This window comes from Gopherus flavomarginatus, chromosome 4, assembly GCF_025201925.1.
Source record: "Gopherus flavomarginatus isolate rGopFla2 chromosome 4, rGopFla2.mat.asm, whole genome shotgun sequence".
In the NCBI taxonomy this organism is placed as follows: domain Eukaryota; kingdom Metazoa; phylum Chordata; order Testudines; family Testudinidae; genus Gopherus; species Gopherus flavomarginatus.
In genome coordinates this window covers 70,202,604-70,222,215 of record NC_066620.1, presented here as the reverse complement: position 1 = coordinate 70,222,215, position 19,612 = coordinate 70,202,604, and the positions used below count along the sequence as shown (strand labels likewise).

At 41.1% G+C, this 19,612-nt stretch overlaps 1 protein-coding gene across 1 annotated transcript in view; it reads left to right on the top strand.

The window, feature by feature from the left end:
* The window catches only part of LOC127049493 (visual pigment-like receptor peropsin), a 44,807-nt gene extending 31,110 nt beyond the window's left edge, over nucleotides 1-13,697 (top strand). Inside the window, exons 3-6 of the mRNA XM_050950322.1 lie at nucleotides 4,157-4,256; nucleotides 8,369-8,473; nucleotides 11,187-11,410; nucleotides 13,116-13,697. Coding sequence (XP_050806279.1) covers nucleotides 4,157-4,256; nucleotides 8,369-8,473; nucleotides 11,187-11,410; nucleotides 13,116-13,559 — 873 coding nt within the window. The 3' untranslated portion in view covers nucleotides 13,560-13,697. The remainder of the gene's footprint in view (nucleotides 1-4,156; nucleotides 4,257-8,368; nucleotides 8,474-11,186; nucleotides 11,411-13,115) is intronic.
* The last annotated feature ends 5,915 nt before the right edge of the window (nucleotides 13,698-19,612 follow it).

Sequence of the window (19,612 nt, the reverse complement as noted above, 5' to 3'; positions counted from 1 at the left end):
GCTTAAATGTTTTGTCTATCTTCCTGGTGTGTAAGCCGCTCCCTTGTTTGTAAATCTAAAGGATAGTCCACTGGTTAAGGCCCTGGCCTATGACTTGGGAGACCTGTCTTTGAGTCCCTGCTCTACCACACTTCCTGTGTGACCCCAGGCAAGTCACCTAGTCTCAGTTCCCCATCTGTAAAAGTGGGAGGATAGATGTGTTAAAGACAGTGAGACACTCAGCTGTGGTAATGGGGGCTATATACGTATCTAAAAAGGAAAGAATTATGCAGAGCGTGTTGCAACTCAGCTCTGTTTGTGAAGCTCAAAGCCCCCTGCACGCCCAGCACCGCAGATGTTGACAGCAAATTCCTGAGAGAGGAATAATGGAGAGACAGCAACTGGAGTAAATCCCTAGAAGAGAGCAGCTGAGGGGCCAACAGTAAGTTCACTGAAAGGAAGGGGGAGTAAAGAATAGGGAGAGAGAAACCTGAGTTGACCTTGACCTTGATTTTATAAAGAAGAGAAGGAACAATGCCCCTAGAGCTAACCAACAGTTAACACCTGCAGCTGGGAGTGAGCCAGACAGGAGCAGAAAAGGCTAAAGCTGGCTAAGCTAGTGGGTCTGACAGCTCCTTAGTGCTAAGCATAGTGCTTTAATTAATCCCCTTTCTCTTTTAACCCACAACCAAAGAGCAAATATTGTATTTTCATTGGTAAAATATATAGGTAGAAACAATGTACAGTTACTGCAGTATGCAAATTGCAAAATGTATGTTGTTTTCAGTCACCGTCTGCTACACATTTGGGAAGTCCCATTAGGGGCTCCACTTTGCCTTTTGTGAGGCTGGGCCATGCTAAGGATGGTTAGGAGTACAAGGCAGGCACTCTACCCCAGTGGAGGGCACTGAAGACATTATGTCTGATATGATTTTAACCCTGGTGTTTAGGTACTTGAAACATATGTTGCTATTTTTCCAAGATGAATCTTAGGATGCTATTTATTGTCTCTGCTTCCACCCATTAGGTCTCTTTTGTAGCCTTTCACTGTCCTGTTTATGGTTTCAGCTCCTCTGAATTTGATATCCTCTTGCAATTTCATTAATGTGCTTTTTAATCTCTCTTCTAGTCCATTAATGAAGACGTTAAGATCTGCAGTACCCCGCTAAGCACCTCCCAGGACCTCAGTACTTTCCAATTTCTCATTATGTATTGGTTTTGGGCCTGCTGTCTGTTTTTGGTCCACATGAGGTGTGTGTCTGTCCAAGCTGAGTTGAATTAATTTTGAGAGGAAGGCTGCATGAGACACTATCAAATACTGTCCCCAATTCAAACACAATAAACCACATATGGGGCTTACAAAGTAAAATCCCTGTGGATGTAACAGAATCAAAGATGAATAGGAGGGTATTAGATAAGGTGCCAAAGTCAGAAGGCAAAATGCATAAATAAGCATCTTTTATGCTCATAGAGGGTCCAAACCAAAGCTGATGGAAATCAATTGGGGAGTCTTTCCATTGACTTCAGTGGACTTTGGATCAGGTTCATAGATTCCTTTATTATCCAATGCACCTTGTGTAGTCATCTATACCTTTGCAAGTCAGAATGGTAGCATTTTACACCCACTCTGCACATGTTTAAATATCGACACCTGGTATGTAGCAAAGGGGAACCAGGTCTCCCTAAACTGCTATTGGAAGGAAACTAGACTGATGTAACTTAAATGCTGATGTGCATTTAAAGAAGGTGATATTTAAAGAAAGGTAGTGATTACTTACTTGCTATATATTGTTTGGTAAGTGTTGTCCTGCTTCCTTGTTTATAATTAGAAATGGTTGGAAAATAGAATTTCTGTTCTGCAGGAAATTCTGAAGTAACATTTTTTGCAGTTCCAAATCAGAATGAAAAATCAAAATTTAAAAATTTTCCTGTCAAATAGAAATGTTGAAAATTTCAGCTAAGAAAAAGTGAAGTGTTTTATTTTGATAAGGTAAAAATGTTTTGTTTTAATAATGTCAAAGCACTATACTAGGATATAATGCTAAACATTAAATATAATAATGAATTATAACATGTTTTAATATAAAAGTCAAAATTAAATTAATCAAAATGATAAAGGTGAAGAAAATTCACATTATCTAAACCACCAATTTAGTAGAAATTGACACATTCTCATGAAACATTTCAGTTTAATCAAACAGCATTCTCCGATGAACGCTGTTTCATTGAAAATGTTTCAATTAGCTCTAGTTATCATGGTGCAGTATTTTGTTTTAAATCAGAATGACTAGTCTCATTTTCCTGCCATTTTTTGTGTGCTCCATTGGTAGATTGAGTTGATCAGGAAATATAATTGTACCTCGATGAGAAATGATGTTGGCATGTCTACTAATGATGGGGAAATGGGGATGGAAGAATAACCGTTGTCATCTTTGGAGGCAAAGAAGGTATATTGTTATATCCTCAGCAGACACATAATGACTTCAGTCGAGCTGTACTAGTTTACACCCACTGAGGATCTGGCCCTGACACTTTATATGTATTTTATTATTACTGCTTTTTAGGCTTATGTTCAGATTTTCCACTGTTCACGTGATTCCTGAAACACTGTTTGGTTCTGAGCAATAACTAGTACTATTTTTAAGCTTATGACTTGTGTAGATTTACAGTAGTCCTTGTGTATGTTGTTATCTGGATAGGTGCAGTACAGATATAGCACACAGCAGAGCAGCAGCTATTTGCTTCCATAAGCTTAATGAAGTGTACAGTACATTTGCATTTCCAGGTGTTTAACTAATCCTGAGAGACAACAGGACAAATTCAGGCAAATGCGACCTGGAGTAAGCATGTGCTGCATCCATGGGAATTGTTGGTTCATATTTTTTGTGACATGTACATTAGTTTCAGTTACACATCAGGTGTAAGTTGATCATAAATCTGATATAGGGAGCTGTGTAAATGCCATAATAGTGCATCTTGCACTGATTTACTATTCAGTGATTCTGCAAAATGAATGTAAACAATACTCTGAGAAAGCGCGAGGGGGCTTGTTGCAAGAAAAGCAACCAGGAGAAGGGTGTAAGATAAAGCATATCACACCTACTTTAATTTATATTCACCTCATTCACAATGTCCTCAGGCCAAATTTGGGCATGAGTTCAATGAGAGTTGTGCCATTTATGTGAGGATTGAATATATTTAGCCAGAATATTGAACTGGTTTAAGTTGCAGAGTTTTTATTTATGGAACGATTGAATACCAAATTCTTGCAAGGTACAATGTGGGGCCATTTACATCAGTTTTCCTACTCGGTTTAATGTGGAACTTACACCTCCAAGTGACTGTCTAGCTCAAACTATGTTTGCATCTGTTCCAAGCTTTTGAAAATTAGATTAAGCCTGCAAAGATTTTATGCAGATCACCTCCCAGTCACACAGTATTCACTAACAGCTGGCTAGATTCAGCAGGAACTTCTTTCTTATATCCATGAATTAACCTAGTTTAATTGTAACCATCCTGTGCATAGATTGCTAGTGGGGTCATTGACTTCACTGGTGCTCCACACAGGCAAAAGGGTTTGTGTAGCCATACCTGTGTGGATGAAACTCCAGGATCAGGACCTGAGTCAGTTTTACAAATACCTGTAATAAATATGACTAGCATTGTTCAAAGGTAAATAATCTGGCTGATTTAGGTTTGGATGTTTTCAAAATCTTTTTTTTCCACTCAGCTAAGTTGATTATGTCTTGCATTCTTCCTATTGCTACTGCCACCTTAACCTAAACTTCATGTGTTCAGTTTATATATTTGTCTCTATATAATGAGGATTGTTGCATCCAATCCCCTTTCTCCTGTTCAGTCTTTTTTCTCTTTCATTCCGTAACTTTGTATTTTGGGAGGATGTATTTCAGAAGGTGTTTGCTTGTTTGTTTTACATTCACATTACCCACATGACACACCGCATCTAGTTTTCAGTGTCTAATTGTTCACTGATCACAGAGATGGTAACGACCCCTGACATTTTATATTTCACTGGCATTTGGGCTTTTGGAAAAACTTTCAAGAACATTAATATAAAACCACTGGAGCATTCCCAACAGTTCCCCTCAGTCCAACCCCCTTGTCATTCTGCAGTTTGGTTGTGGGAACAAAACCCCTTTTTTATTTGTTTTTCCAGATTGATGGCTTTCTGACACTTCTGTTTGGCCTGGCTAGCATTAATACCCTTACAGTGATCAGTGTGACTCGCTACATAAAGGGCTGCCATCCAGACAGAGGTAAGGTCTTCAACAACACATTTGAAGGAATTAAAAATAGCGCTGGTCTGACTCTGCCTTCAGTTACCTTGGTGAAAATCAAGAGTAACTCCCTTGAAGTCAATGTAGTAACACAGTGTCAAATGGATATGTGGGGAAATCAAAATCAAGCCCAATAACTTCTGTTGGAAATCTGCTTCCATCAAACATTTTTCAAATGAACCCAAATAAGAGAAGGACTATTCTTGGCACATTCATTTCACTGTGAGTAGCATTCACCCCTGTGCAGAGGGCCAACACTAAGCTTATGTATCACTTAAGTTCCTCCAAATAGAGTGTAAATGGCACTTCAGTGGTGCATATGTCCACTGTCCCTCTGCAAAGAGGTGAATTTCATCATGTAAGAAATGAAGTTTAGGGCAGTTGCCAGCCATTAATAGACCTGACTTGGGACACTTCCCTCCACAAATGCATTTTTGTTCTCAGTGGTGTTTTGCCTGCTCGCAACAGGCCCTGTGAATAGGATTAGGTGTCACCAGAGACACTGAAATCTACTGATCTTCCCTGAAACTTCTGCAACACTATCCAGTCTTGCATCTCAGACAGCTTCTCTGCCATTGTCTCTAGGATGCCCTACCACCATCTCAAACTCAATGGACCTGATCAACAATGTACTTTTTACACCATGTGAGGTTAGAATCAGGCCCACTATTTCAACACTGAACTTCTTTCTTCCTAAACCTTCCTCCAGACCCCTTGCCTAGCTCCCTTGACATTGCCACTCTCCTTCCTGTCTCCTCGACCTGTAATCTGCACGCCATTTTTGGCTTTTCTCTCTATTTCTCCCTTCTCCAGTTCTCTCACTAAGTCCTGTCATTTCTTCCTCTTCAATAGCTCAAAAAATCGCCCTTTCCTTATGACCCCTGCCCCTAAAACCCCAAGTGCTGGTTTCTTGTTTACTGTATACTTCTCTAACTTCCATGCCCTCCAATCTATACAAATTACCACTACTAAAGTTATCTCCCTCTCCCACTGCTCTACACCACTTTGAATACCTCCATTGGCTTCCTATCTCTTACTCTGTTAAATTCATACTCTTTGTTGTCACCTACCTACAAAGCTCTACATAACCATGCCGCCATCTACATTTCTGCTCTTATTCCCACCTATGCCCAATGTGCTCCTCACCCTTTTTCCAATCATCCCACTTAAATCATTGATGTCCTTCTCTCATTATTCATTTTGTATCTCCTATCCTGTTAGAGATCTCCCACCAAAAGCCCTTGCTCACCTACTTCAAATCCCTCTTTAAAACCCACTCCTTCCAGAAATTCTTCCTATCTTCTTCCAATCAATAGTTTCCCATGCTAGCTCACAACTCCAGTGTTGTCTTTTGTCTTTGTTTGGGTGACTTACACTGTAAGATTTGAGGCAGGGATCCTGTCTCAATCTCTGTATATAAAGAACCGTATAAATTTACTGTGTTATATAAATATTTCTAATTGCACAGGCAATAATAACCCTGACAATGCAATATATGTTCCGCAGGAAGTTCCACCTTTGCACCAGAACCAATGCACCTTGTCACTGATGTATCTGTTAAGGCCCATTTTTAACTCAGTCTGGTGCTGGGGCAGTCAGAATTAGGCTGCGCTGTGTTCCATATTTTGTATTCATTGTATCATATCTAGCCATATTTTAAATGTACGTCTCTCTCACCTAAGTTTTTACCAGAGAATAAGGTCACAGCCACCTCAGCCTAGGTGCCTGGGCATCATAGCTAAGCCCCAGAAGGATCCTCAAATTAGGTGTTCCCCCACCTATCTTGCCTGTGGGGCCCAATTTGGTAGGCAAGCTCTGGACATACCTAGACCCACACAAAACAGCCAGAGGATGTGATCGTGCCCCCTTTGTAACTTTTAGCCCAATAGTGTTAGGGCCATCACCCAGGATGTGGAGATCTGGGTTCAATCCCCCCGCCCTGTCTAATATGGAGAAGGAACTTGAATTTTGGTTTCCCACCCATCTCAGGAGAGTGCCCTAACCATTTGCCTATGGGCTATTTGGGGGTCGGTCTCAGTCTTTCCCGTTGAGGCTGTTCCACTGTGTATAAACAATTAAATATGCATTGGAGCAGAGGGACTGGAACCTGGCTCGCTCACATCCCTGATGAGTGCCCTAACCTCTGACAGTAATTCTCTCTCTGGTGCCCATAAGAGATTGAGAAAAATCTGCCCCAGAATACCCCATGCCCAAGAAATTGATTTCTGTGGAAATTAGGAGTCTAAATATCTCTGTGGATCTAGCCCAAAGTGGCAGAGTTCCTTTGTGAATCTAGCTCTGAGTAACCACAGGGAGTCTAGTGTCCTGGACAGCTCTCTGTGCTCTAAAGAAATCTTCCTCTTTTAGAGTTTTACCTCTTCAGCAATTTACCACTGCTCCTATGAGAACCACATTAATTGCATCGATGCAGGGAGCAGGGCTGCACGCATTGTAGCCAAGCTTCCAAAACTTCTGCTGGCTAGAAGAAAGTACTTAAAAAGCCTGCTTTGAATACTTACACAACTGAAGATTAAACATATGTATAAGCCAGATTCTCATTTACTCTAAGGCCCCTTATGCCACTCCAGCAGTGTAAAGGGGTGTAAATGCAATTTACTCTCACTTTAAGGCCACTTTTATACTGCTGCATAGTGTAAAGTGCCTCCGTATAAATCAGAATTTGGCCCACATGGCTTTTCCCATTCCTTTATTGCTGCTGCTGCCTGCAACATTATCAAGGGCCATTGATGCAGCCAAGCCATGGCAGAAACTGCAGGTTCATTATCACTAAGAGTCAGGCCAGATACTCAGGGAGCTCTATGGAAACTGTACTCAACTATCCCTGACAGGGCAGGGTATGGGAGAGTAAGGGAGGACACAGTGGAGCACTTGGGGGACTCAAGTTGAAAACATTTCCTGCATTTAATAAGTAGGATCCTTCAGAACCCCTCCCATCCAATGACATCATCAACAGCTTGGGAATCAAGGACAAAGAAGAGAAGAGAGTGGAATTCATTAATTAAAACCATTAGAAATGTGAGTGACTAAAAGCCTTTTGCCTTTGACACACCTGAGGCTCAAATTCTGTAGGAAAAATGATAAGTATGGGGAAAGCAATAACTTTATTAAAATACATATCTGACATATCTGTGCCAGAGTTAAATGTAAGGGTCATTCCAGAAGACACTCATGGTATTTGAGCAGGCTGGACTCTGGGCTAAATCCTATCACACGTCACAACCAGACAACCCCAGAAAAATATATGTAGCCAGTTGTCTACACCTATTGTCTGGAAAGCAGAAATTTCTTTCAAATGTAATAGGTTAAAATACTTGTCCTATGTGTTGTCTGGCACTGAGAGATTTGAATGTGCAGACCGCAGCACGTGCGCCTAATGATATTTGTGTAAGTGATGGCACATGGAATCTTAATGAAAAGTGAGGCGAGTACTTTGCTAATCTAGTCAGGTAAAGGATGTCTTTTTCTGTGGCTTTTCTATCCCTTTAAAGAAGGCAGGAACTGGCACAACCACTGTATGATTAAGAGTAAGTTATTCTGGTTTCTCTGATCATGGATGAGATGAAAGTGTTCTGCTGGATGAATAAGGTAGTTTGAGTTTCTGATTTGTTTTCCTCTGGCTACCAGTGTGGGGGCAGAGTTAACATTATTTGAATGCTATACTTGTGAATTTCCATTCTTTCCATCGTTTTTCTTTTTTCATGTTAAATTAAGCTTATAATTTCCTGTCTTTTTAAAGGTTTACAAAACTGCAAAGTTCATATATGTTTCTTGTAGCTATAACACTGAATTTCCTAATTCTCTCATATCTAATTTATCTATCACTTTTTAATCTACTCTAATTTCATCTAACTCCAATGTCCTTGCAAAATCTTGAACATTCAAGTCACTGATATATACTTTCAACCTTACCTTTCATTTAAAAACTTTTTTTTAGTCTGGGAATTATCTCAAGTACCAGGATTCCCCCAATTAGCCCTCCATGGTCTTTACAGTAGTCCAATGTGAATAGATTTCATCTGGAAAGGGTCAGCGTGTTAAGTGCCATTTTCTCACTGTGCTGTATGTTCCAGGGCATTGCATTAGCAACAGCAGCATCACTGTGGCCCTGGTTCTCATCTGGATCGCAGCTTTCTTCTGGTCAGTGGCTCCAATATTTGGATGGGGCAGTTATACAGGTAAAAGGCCTCTCATGCATTCTTTCAGTGACACAATTGGCACATTTGCTCTTAAGAGAACAAAGATGATTTCCCTCTTACCTTGTTGAGCAGACTGATTATCGGTAGAGCTGGGAGTATAATTCATAAAGAATAATTTATCCAGGGAATGCTTATGGTTGTACTCTGGGTATTCCTCAAATCTCAGTTTTGGGCATGGTACTTTCTCTACATCTTCTACTAATCAGTGATATTATATTACATGGATGAAAGTACTGCTTATGTGCTACTTTGTCCAGACGTATACATCCTTTCCAATATTTCCCCATACAATATACTTGTGGGATGAAATTCTGGCCCCACTGAAGTCAGTAGGAGTTTTGCCATTGATTTCAATAGAGGCAGGATTTCACCTTTGGTTTGCAAGGTTCTTACTGAATGTATCCAGATAAGTGCATCAGAACTTTTGATGTTAAATATGGATAAGACCAATGTCTTTTACTCAGGGTAAGTAATCAATTTTCTATCTCCGTCTTCTGAAAGTTAATTCATCCCATTTAAACTTCATCAGTTATGGAGAATTAAGAGAAGTTATTTTTGATTAGGTCTTGTCATTTGATGCTAATATGAGTTCCATTGCTGAATCATGCAGGTTTCACCTGTTTAACTTTTCCAGGGATTGTAAATACTTGACTGTGCAAACAGCTAAAATTTTGGTTCATGCTTTTCTTATCTGTGATATATTTTATTGCAATGGTTGTTTGAGCAGTCAACCTACTTAATTTTTTTAAAAACTGTTTACAGTCTATAGAAAACCCTGCTGCTCATTTCATTTTGGAGACTCCTTGAATCCTTCATTCCAACCTTTGTTCAAGGGTGAAATATATAGGCAGGCTCTATCGCTATGAGCCAAACTCAATATTTTGTTACTGGGACAGATTTACAAAGGGGTTTGGGTGCTTAAAGATGCAGATAAGTGCCTAGTGGGATATACAAAAGCACCCATTAGATGTCTAATTCCCATTGACCTTCTGTTAAATGCCTATCTTACATAGGCACCTTTGAAATCCCACTAGGTGCCTATCTGCATCTTAAGGCACCTAAATTCCTTTGTAAATCTGGTCCATTATCTAAGCATCTGTAGCCCCTTTATAACTGAAAAAGTTGTGTATGTTCTAGTTTGCAATTTATGTCTGATCTCAGTTTTTTTCAAGCGTGTTCCCATTATCTGTGCCATTTGCTGTACAGTAACTCCTCACTTAACATTGAAAAATGCGACTTTAAGCAAAACAATGTTAAGCGAATCCAGTTTCCCCATAAGAATTAATGTAAATGAGGGGGTTAGGTTCCAGGGAAATTTTTTTCAGCAATATATATATACACACACCCACACACCCACACACACTCTATAAGTTTTAAACAAACAGTTTAATACTGGTACACAGTGATGATGATAGTGAAGCTTGGTTGAGGTGGTGGAGTATTGTGCAATATTTCCCAGGGAATGCCTTACTGTTAAATGATGAACTAGTAATTGGCTGAGCCCTCAAGGGTTAACTCTCACATTCTTATTGTACAAGGCAGCAGGAAAAGAGGGAGGGCAGACAGAGACAGAGACACACACCCTGTGCCTGTGTGTGTGTGTGTGTGAGTGAGTGAGAGAGAGATGCGCATTTCCCCTTTAAGTATGAAGAGTGGGGTCAGAAGTACACTGCTTTGTTCATTAGATCAGCAAGCTGAGACCAGACCGCAGCTGCTGCTGCCTGAAAGCTCCCTCTGCAGTGTGCCCCCCCGCTCTGTGGAAGATGGGGTTAGTGGGGTGCAGGAGCAGGGGGACACCTTGACATTAGCCCCTCTCTTCCTCCCCTTCCACCCCCCACTCACCAAGCAGGAGTCTCAGGGAGCAACTCCAAGGCAGAGGGCAGGAGCAGCACATGGCAGTGGGAGGAGGGACAACTGCAATTGCTAGCCTACTGGGCAGTTGCTGCACAGGGAATTTAGGGGAGTGGGGAGCTGATAGGGGGGCTGCCGGTCCACCCTGGTTCCAACCACTCACCAGCTAGCTCCACCAGGCTGCTCTTTCTGCAAGCAGTAGATAGAGAAGGCAACTGTCAAACAACGTTAGAAGGGAGCATTGCACAACTTCGAACTAACACGTTCCCTAATTGATCAGCAACAAAACAATGTTACCCAGGATGACTTTAAGTGAGGAATTACTGTATTTTTTATTCCTATTTCTTATTTTGTAATCTGTTAGTTAACATGACTTTTTTAATTGCTTAGGGTATTATCTTTGATACAATAACTTCTTATTATGCTGTTTGGTACCGAGATCTTAGAAGAAGTTACTGTGTAGCAAGTAATAGCAAATGGAAGAACATAACTTACAATGGTATAAAACCCACAGAATTAATAACCATTTTTCTGAGAGTGGGAACTAAAATATCACACTTTACTGTCCCCCCAACAATGGTTTCTTCATGCTAGATAGGCAGTGGAAATCTAAATCAGAGGCAAGTAGCCTGTAATATATTTTGTTGCAATCCATGAGGTCTTAGAAAATTGTCTATAGAACATTATCTCATAATTCATTACATCACCATGATCACTTGATCCTTTGCTTTTTAAAAGAAGAAAACTATATGTTTTAAATGTATAAATCAAATGCTTTAAGATTGATAAAGGGAAATATGTTAAAAAGGAAAAAAGCTAACCAAATTGTTTTGTTTTCTAGATCGCATGTATGGCACATGTGAGATAGACTGGGCAAAAGCCAACTTCTCTACAATCTACAAGTCTTATATTGTGTCTATATTTATCTGCTGTTTCTTCCTACCTGTGACTGTGATGGTCTTCTCATATGTGTCCATCATCAATACTGTCAAGTCAAGCCATGCCCTAACTGGAATGGGAGATCCAACAGATAGGCAGAGGCGAATGGAGCGAAATGTCACTCGGGTACGTCTGGGTGTTTAGTATATAAGAAAATAATCTTCTATGTTCTATAGAAATAGCGTTAGAGTTCAATGAAGAAATTGAAGACTTGTTATCAAATTGGATCACAAATTAACATTAAACCAGAACATGAAAAAAATCATGCAGTTGGTTAAAATATGGAGAAAATAAACTGAAGTACTTTATTTATGGATCACCAAGGATTGTATCCTCTTCTTTTTCTGAAGTGACAGTACGGTGCAGAGAGAAACCTATGGTGGAATTCTCAAAAATGCTAATCACTGGCCTAACGCTGCTTCCTGTTCCATCAAAGTTAATAGGAGATTTAATAAAAGCTGAGTGCTTTTAAAAATCCCACTAATAATTATTAAACCAGGGTATAATAAAAAACTGTTTCTTCCTACTCTTTTCTTCTGCTCTCCTTTCTTTTCCCTTTTGATTCTTATCCTGCATTTCCTTCTTTTCTCCCCACCCTCCCAACCTCCTCTCTCTGTCCTTCTACTATGTATCTTTTTTCTTTCTTCTTCATGGTCCTCTTTCTCGTCTCCCGTCCTATGTCTTTTTCCTGCCCTGACTTGACTGTTTTTATTTCATATTCCCTGCATCTTCATCCCAATTCTTTCAAAGTACAAGTGGCAAAAAAATCAAACATAAATTATAGTTAGGCACCTAAATCTATTTTTAAGGACCCAAGTAAGTGGCCTGATTTTCAGATGTGCTGAATATCCACTACTCCATTGCACTCATTGGAAACACTCTCTGCCAAATGCTTCTAAGAACCAGGACATTTATTTAGTGCCTAAGATGTCAAACTTTTTAAGTATTATGTTTGAAAATATTGGCCTAGAGCAATGGTGAGCAACAGGTGGTTGCCGCTTCCCGCAGCTTCCGTTTTCTGGGAACAGCGAAGCGCGGCCACTGGGAGCTGCGGCTGGCTGTGCAAATGTAAACAAACTGTCTGGCAGCCCACCAATGGATTACCCTGACAGGTCACAGGTCGCCCACCACTGGCCTGCAGCCTGATTTTTAGATGAGACGATCACCCATCACTCCTACTGATGTTGCAACTGGGCTTGTGAGATTCTCAGCGCTTCTGAAAACCAGGGGTCTACAAAGGATTTTAGCTATTTTTATCTTAGTAAATATTTAGAGTGGACCCAATTCTACATCTTTGATTCACTTTTGAGAAATACCCATCTGAGCTGTCCGAACAAAGTCAGAGAACATATATGAATAAGTACCAATGAACAAGAGCAAAAGCTGCAAAATCTGGCCCAAAGTGTGTCCTAGTGCAGGGGTGCTGGAATTAACAGAACTGGGGGTGCAGGAGCACCCCCTGACCTAAAATGGTTTCCATCATATACAATAACATATCACAATGAAGACGTACACTTAATTCCTTATCTAAAACAGACAATCACCACATTTTCCATATAAGATGTGCTAGATTCGGTACAAACATATAGTAACAGATAATCCCTGCCTCAAATTGCTCACCATCTAAGATGGAGTGTGGGAGGGAAAATACAGGCACAGAGAGGTTAAATGACCTGCCCAAGGTCAGACAGTGGTTCAGTGGTACAGCTGGGAATACAAGCCAGGTGTTTCTTAGCCATCAAACCACACTGCATCTCTCTGCTTCTTTAGTGTAATCCAATGTACTGTATTGTCTTAAGAAAATAAAAGATGTTTTCATTCTCTCTCCTAGGTTTCTATTGTCATTTGCACAGCCTTTATTATAGCATGGTCTCCATATGCTGTCATCTCGATCTGGTCTGCCTGTGGCTACTCTGTGCCCAATCTAACCAGCATCTTTGCCAGTCTGTTTGCCAAGTCTGCCAGCTTCTACAACCCCATTATCTACTTTGGAATGAGCTCCAAATTCCGAAGGGACATTTTCGTCTTGCTGCATTGTGCTAAGGAGACTAAGGACCCCGTGAAGCTCAAACGCTTCAAAAACCTCAAGCAGAAGCCAGAGCCTTCTCCTTCTCCGAGAGACGAGAAATATGCAGCGGTGGTCCAGCCTGCACCCAGTCCTGATTCTGGGGTAGGGAGTCCAACCAACACCCCGCCTCCCAAAAACAGGGAAGTGTATTTTCGTACCTTTGATTCTGCATCTACCAACCCTGATATTGAATGTGATAGACTGTAAGGCTGCAATTACCATGTGCCCCCACCCACTATATGTACAACTAGAACAGATTCAGCTCACCACTTCTGAGCAGCTCCCTAATTCCCATTCCATCTGTCTCTTACTATAGAACTAATGATGACTCCTGAATGACTTAAAGCAAATCAGGATATGCTAAACAGATGTAATTCTTATTATATATGGGTTATAAAATGCAGTGCAGCAAATTACAATGGTGGACATCAAATCTAGTGCCAGAGGGAATTTTTCCTTCTCTGGATCTTAGGGTGACCAGATAGCAACTGTGAAAAAATGGGACGGGGGGGGGGGAGAGGAATAGGTGCCTATAGTCCCCCAAAATGGGGCTGTCTCTTTAAAAATGGGACATCTGGTCACCCTACTGGATCTACATTACAGCCTTTGAAAGACTTTATTTAGGAAATTAATCGGTTAGCCAAAATCACTAATAATTTCATATCCAAATTATATTAATTAGGTGATTTCATTTCCCAAAGCACATTTTCCCAGCCTTTTCTACCCTTTAACAGTCCCGGGCTTATCCCATTCCTCTGGCTTCACAATGCTGCCATTAGTCAAAGACCAAAAGGGAAGTCGGAGTCTGCTAAGATCACTATAATACTACTCCATGATCGGCCACTAGAGGGTGTGTAAAAGCCACATGCTCTCTGCAGGAGACTAGCGCTGTCACCTCCATGATACTCTCTGGCGACTCGAACTAGAGGGGTGAGTGGGTGGGGCTGGGTGTAGAAATAAGAGTCCTGAAGTTTAGCTAGAACTGAGGGCAGTAGCAGCCATGTCACTGGGCTAGTTGTCAAGGTCTATGTGCACAGGCAATGAATCTAGCAAGATGCTGTTCTCACAAGAGAATCAATAAAGTATGGTTTGAAAATTATTTAAAAAACAAAACCAAAACCCAGCCTTTATTGACTCTTCTCAGGGCAGTCCGCACATCTGTCCAGGGATAATACAAAGCTGCCAACTACTAGCTAGAAATAGCTACTCTATAAAAATTGTAGGACAAGGCAGTGATTTAAATAGCAAAGCTGCGGGGTTCAACCAGTAAAAAGGCTTTATTTTTCATGCTATTGGCAGAATCTGCCTATTCTGTCAGGTTTGTTTTAGAAAATGAAAACAAACAGAGACATGTCCATTTTCCTCCTCCTTATGGGGCTATTCTTGTTCACAGGCTTCCACCCAAAAAAAAATGTACTGGCATGTTTACAGTAAACACGTTCCCTTTGAAACATTGTATCTGCATGTATTCATTGGCATTTGTATGCTCCATCATTAAACAAGATAAATAATTAATGGTTTGCAAACCCCATTACTAGTTATGAATCTCTGACATTTGAGTGTCCAAGTACATAAACATTGTATTTGTTTTGCAGAAGTATGCTTATCCATGTGTGTTTCTTGGGAAAGTTATCAAAAAAAAATCCACCTTAATTTCCTCCATTTAGTATATTTGGTTTGAGATTTTCTTCTGATTTGAACTTAAAAACAAATACACTTTATAAGCAATGGCAGTGAACTAGGATTTCTTTCATGGCCATAGAGCTGAACTGAAAGTGTATTCATTTTCGTGGAAAAATGTTGAGAATTTGGCTTTTTTCTATTTCATTATCATAAATAATTAAAAGCAAATAGGTCAGCTGCTTCTGTCTGGGTGAAGCTGCATTCCACAATTACAGGAGTGAATCAAACCCACAGCAGATTTCAGGCAAAATCCTACTCTGACTGGATGGACTGAAGCAGGGGTGACAGTAGGGTGAGTAGCGGGGTGCAAACGCTTGCATCTAGCACAAGAACCATGCTGCTGGCTCAGTGTGTGCAGGTGCTATGCACTATTGAGTACACTTTGCTTCTCCTTTGATGTGATGCACCATGCTGCCCCAGCTGACGCACACTGCTGTCTCAAGTGTACACGTAAGCTATTCAGCTCATGGGCTGATCACATCTAATCACCAGCCACCTAGCTAACCTGGTTCTCCCCCCTAGTGCTTTGTTGTTTGTAAGGGAAACACACTGCCCCCTGCACACAGGAAGATGAAAAAGGGGGTGAATAGGTTCCCTATGCCTTTCTCCCAATACACTCACTGCAGGAGTTGGCCCTTAGGATACACAGAATTGCTATGAGAATTCACAACAGACGTGACACTCCAAAGGATAGTCTTGCATAGCTAAGACCCACTTCCATGGACATCTTCCAACTCTGCAAGAGTGGAAGTTAGAATTCAGTCTGAACTGTAATGTACACTTCTTTTGACCACTTTAATAGATACACAATCACATATACATACACAAATAGTGGAATTAGATGATGGAAGGGATGGGTAGTGGTGGAAAGGAGGACACCAGAAAAGGAAGACGTGAGTGAGGAAAGCAGGTGGGAGAAGGAGCAGAAGCAGAATGCAGGCATATTGCTGATGGAGGAGAAGGTGTACTCAATTCTCCCAAAAACTTGGGCAAGCAGCAATGGTACTTCATCTTGCAAGGACTGTGTGCAGTAGTGAGCTATGGTTCTTCATCAATACACAGTGATGCCACAGAACCCTGGCTCCCATTAAAAGAGCACCAACAAGGCAGTCTATCTGGCTGTGCAGGGTAGGCAGAGGGATACCACTGCAGACACCAAACGTGGTACAGGCTCAGCAGCAGCAAGGGCAGCAAAAACAGTGGCATGTTTGTCACTAAGTGTTTCTCAAATAAATAGACACCATATCCAGAAGCCTTGAATAGAAGCAGTTTTGTGATTGCATGCAGATACCAGTGTGTGACTGTGTGTGTCGGGGAGAGTCTAAAATGTGTAACATCACTTCAGTGCACATAAAGTGATTTGTTTCATGACTTAAAGTATGAAATAATTGCAGTCATGGAGGGTTTTTAAAATGTATCTCCAACTGCCAGAAATAGGGAGGACTCTGAGTTACTACAGTGAATTCTTTCCCAGGTGTCTGGTAGGTGGATCCACATGCTCAGGGTCTAACTGATTGCCATTTACAGTCAGGAAGGAATTTTTCCACAGGTCAAATTGGCAGAGACCGTGGAGGTTTTTCACCTTCTTCAGCAGCGAGGGATACAAGTCACCTGCTAGTTTGAACTAGAGTAAGTGGTGGATTCTCTGTAATTTGAAATCTTTAAATCATGATTTGAGGAGTTTGGTGATGTAGGCAGAGGTTAGGGGTCTCTTACAGGAGTGGGTGGGTGAGGTTCTGTGTCCTGTGATGTGCAGAAGATCAGAATAGATGAGCACAATGGTCCCTTCTGACCTTAAAGCCAATGAATCTTTGAGACTCTTGATTTTTGTTTCTATTTTTCTTCCCTTGCCTTTAATTTGTTTTCCTAAAAAAAATGATGATCTTAAGGCAGTGAACTGTGAGGAGAGTCCAGTTCAATCATGGCTTTGCCACAGACTTCCTACGAGATGTTAAGTCACATCAGTCAGAATTTTCAGTGGTAGTCGCTGATGCTGTGTTCCTCATTCTCTGGAAACATGACTGGATTTATTTTCACAACTGCCATGTGAGAGAGGGAAATATTATCCCCTTTTTACATATGGGGAATTGAGGCACAAAGGGCCAGATCCTCAAAGCTATTTAGGCACCCATCTGTATCTCTAGGTGCTTAAATATCTTCCAGAATCTGGCCCTAAGAGAATAAGACCAAAATTTGTAAAAGTGTCCACTGTTTTGGGGTGCCCAGCCTGAGAATTTGAGGGCCTGATTGTCAGAAGTGCTGATCACTCCCAGTTCCAGTTGAAGTCAATGGGAGTTTGGTTGAAATCAACGGGCTCTGAAAATTCAGGCCTTTGGTCTCTCAAGTTAGGCACCTAAAATTAGTGTACACTTCTGTAAATGTTGGGCTATTATCTCTGATCTTAATTCTTCATTTGTGAAAAGGAGATGCTATGTCTGTACCTCACAGGAGACATGTGCAGATAAATTCATTGGTGTATGTTTGTGACAGAGCTGCAGAGAGGTTTTTTTGGGACCTGGAGCAAAATTTGAAACTGAGACCCCCTACACTTCCAAAAAAATTACCAATGAGGGCAGGCCCGGGGGAGATGGGGTTGGAGAATAAGCCTGCCATTCATTCACCCCACAGCCATGGCTCTTGTCCACTGGGACTGAGCTCCCCACTCCAGGTATTGACACGTGGTGCACGACATTACAGCACCACTCAGGTTTGCACCAGGTCACAATGCCACTCACTCAGATTTGCCTGGCCATTCCTCCTTCATGCCAGAGGGGCCAAATCCAGGTGGTGCTGAGACCCCAAGTTGGAATGCCCTTCTGAGGGAGCCCTTGGTCAAACTACCCCTCCTCCCCCTTCTAAGAAGCTCTGGTCTGTGCGGTACAGATATATCGTGAGAGCACCATAAAAAAATTCCATGAGGAAATTAATAATTCTGCACTGAGTCTGGACATGGCACGAAGAAGAAGGCAGGGCCCATACATCAAATTATGAAAAGAAAGAACTATTGAACAGCTGCCTGATTCCCAGAACACTGTCCATCCTGTGCACTGATTCAGGAAGGGGTCCTGTCAGAAAAATAGTTTCCATCCTGTATTTGAATACTGTATCATAATGCATGGGCACGAGGGGGCAGAATTAAAGTTGCATGGGTGCTGTAAGATACTGGCTCTGTCTGTGCCACAACTTTTGATAATACCCAATTATTTCTCCCTTGGCTTGCAGAGCTCCTGGCTAGAATATAAGCATCCGAACTTCAAATTCCTACTCCAGCATTATGTGCCCCAAACTTCTTTTGTTTTTACTGCAACATCCTGCTTAATTTCAGCTCATACCTGATATAGTTTTACATCCAATTTTTTACCAAAAAGTAACATGGCTGATGCCTTGATATGAGGAAGATTACAATAGGCAGCCAGACTGCCAGCAAGTTTGAGTATCAGGTTAAAGTACTGTCTTTTAAGGGTTTAAACTTTATTTAAACGACAGTCTTTGCCCTAAACCAGTGATGGAAATGGTGCACCTATAAAGGAGCAGGCCAGATGTTTGAGCCCATTTATTGAAATGAAAAAGATTTCAAATTCCTATAATGCAAACTGTTAAATGACTGTCTGGCTGTATTTTAAAAAAGCACAGTACTCCTTTAAGGCTGTTTATACACTATTTGCTATAAATAAAGCAGATTTAGCATGTGCATCAGCATCAACAACCACAAAGAATATTTCTTCCCAAGGTGCTCCTGCAAAATCCACAAGTCTTCTCCGCCAAAGTCCGTCCCGAACCACAGTCATACATGTCATGGTTAGTGCTGGCATATTTGGCTTATGCTCATACCCCAAACAACTCCTTGCTGTCATTCCACCCCAGGACTGAGTCTTACCCACTGAACTTGTCCAGCCACCACACAGAACTTCTTGCTAATATCTCCATGGGAACAATTCCCATGTGTCCCTCATGTAGAATGTGCTGCTGTAATTTAGTTGGCAGAATCACATGAATAACCATTCAACGGGGATGGCTGATGTGTGGTCTCTCATTTTTGTGGGTCAGAAATGGTTTTATGGCATTACAAAGCTTATGTGTAAAATCAGGTTTTATGTTTTGGATCATATAGGATCTTTCACAGCATTAAAGCAAATTGTAGTGTACTTTACTTGCAGCCATGAAAGGGGACTGATTACTTGAGCTTAGAAAACCATTGTTATAAGGAAGTGATTTATATATTGCCTTCCTCCTTTTTTATAGGTTTCAGGTTTGTCTTTAATTTTGAATGTTAGAGTCTTCCTCTTGATGGACAAAAGTGTCTCCACAGTGTAATGCAAAGCTACAACCAATCAAGATCTCATATTGTAAGAGAGTTATTCGCATTCATGGAGATTCTAATAATGGTCATAATCCTGTTCTCATTTAAACCACTAGGAGCTTTGCTACTGACTGCTAAGAGAGTAGCACTGGGCACATCTACTAAAACTGTAGCAGTAAAAGTTATATACGCAACTTATGTATGGCAGACCTGGAAAGGTAAGATTTTAAAAGCAGATGCACCCAGCCTGTTGAAAGTATGCCATGACCTGCTGCAC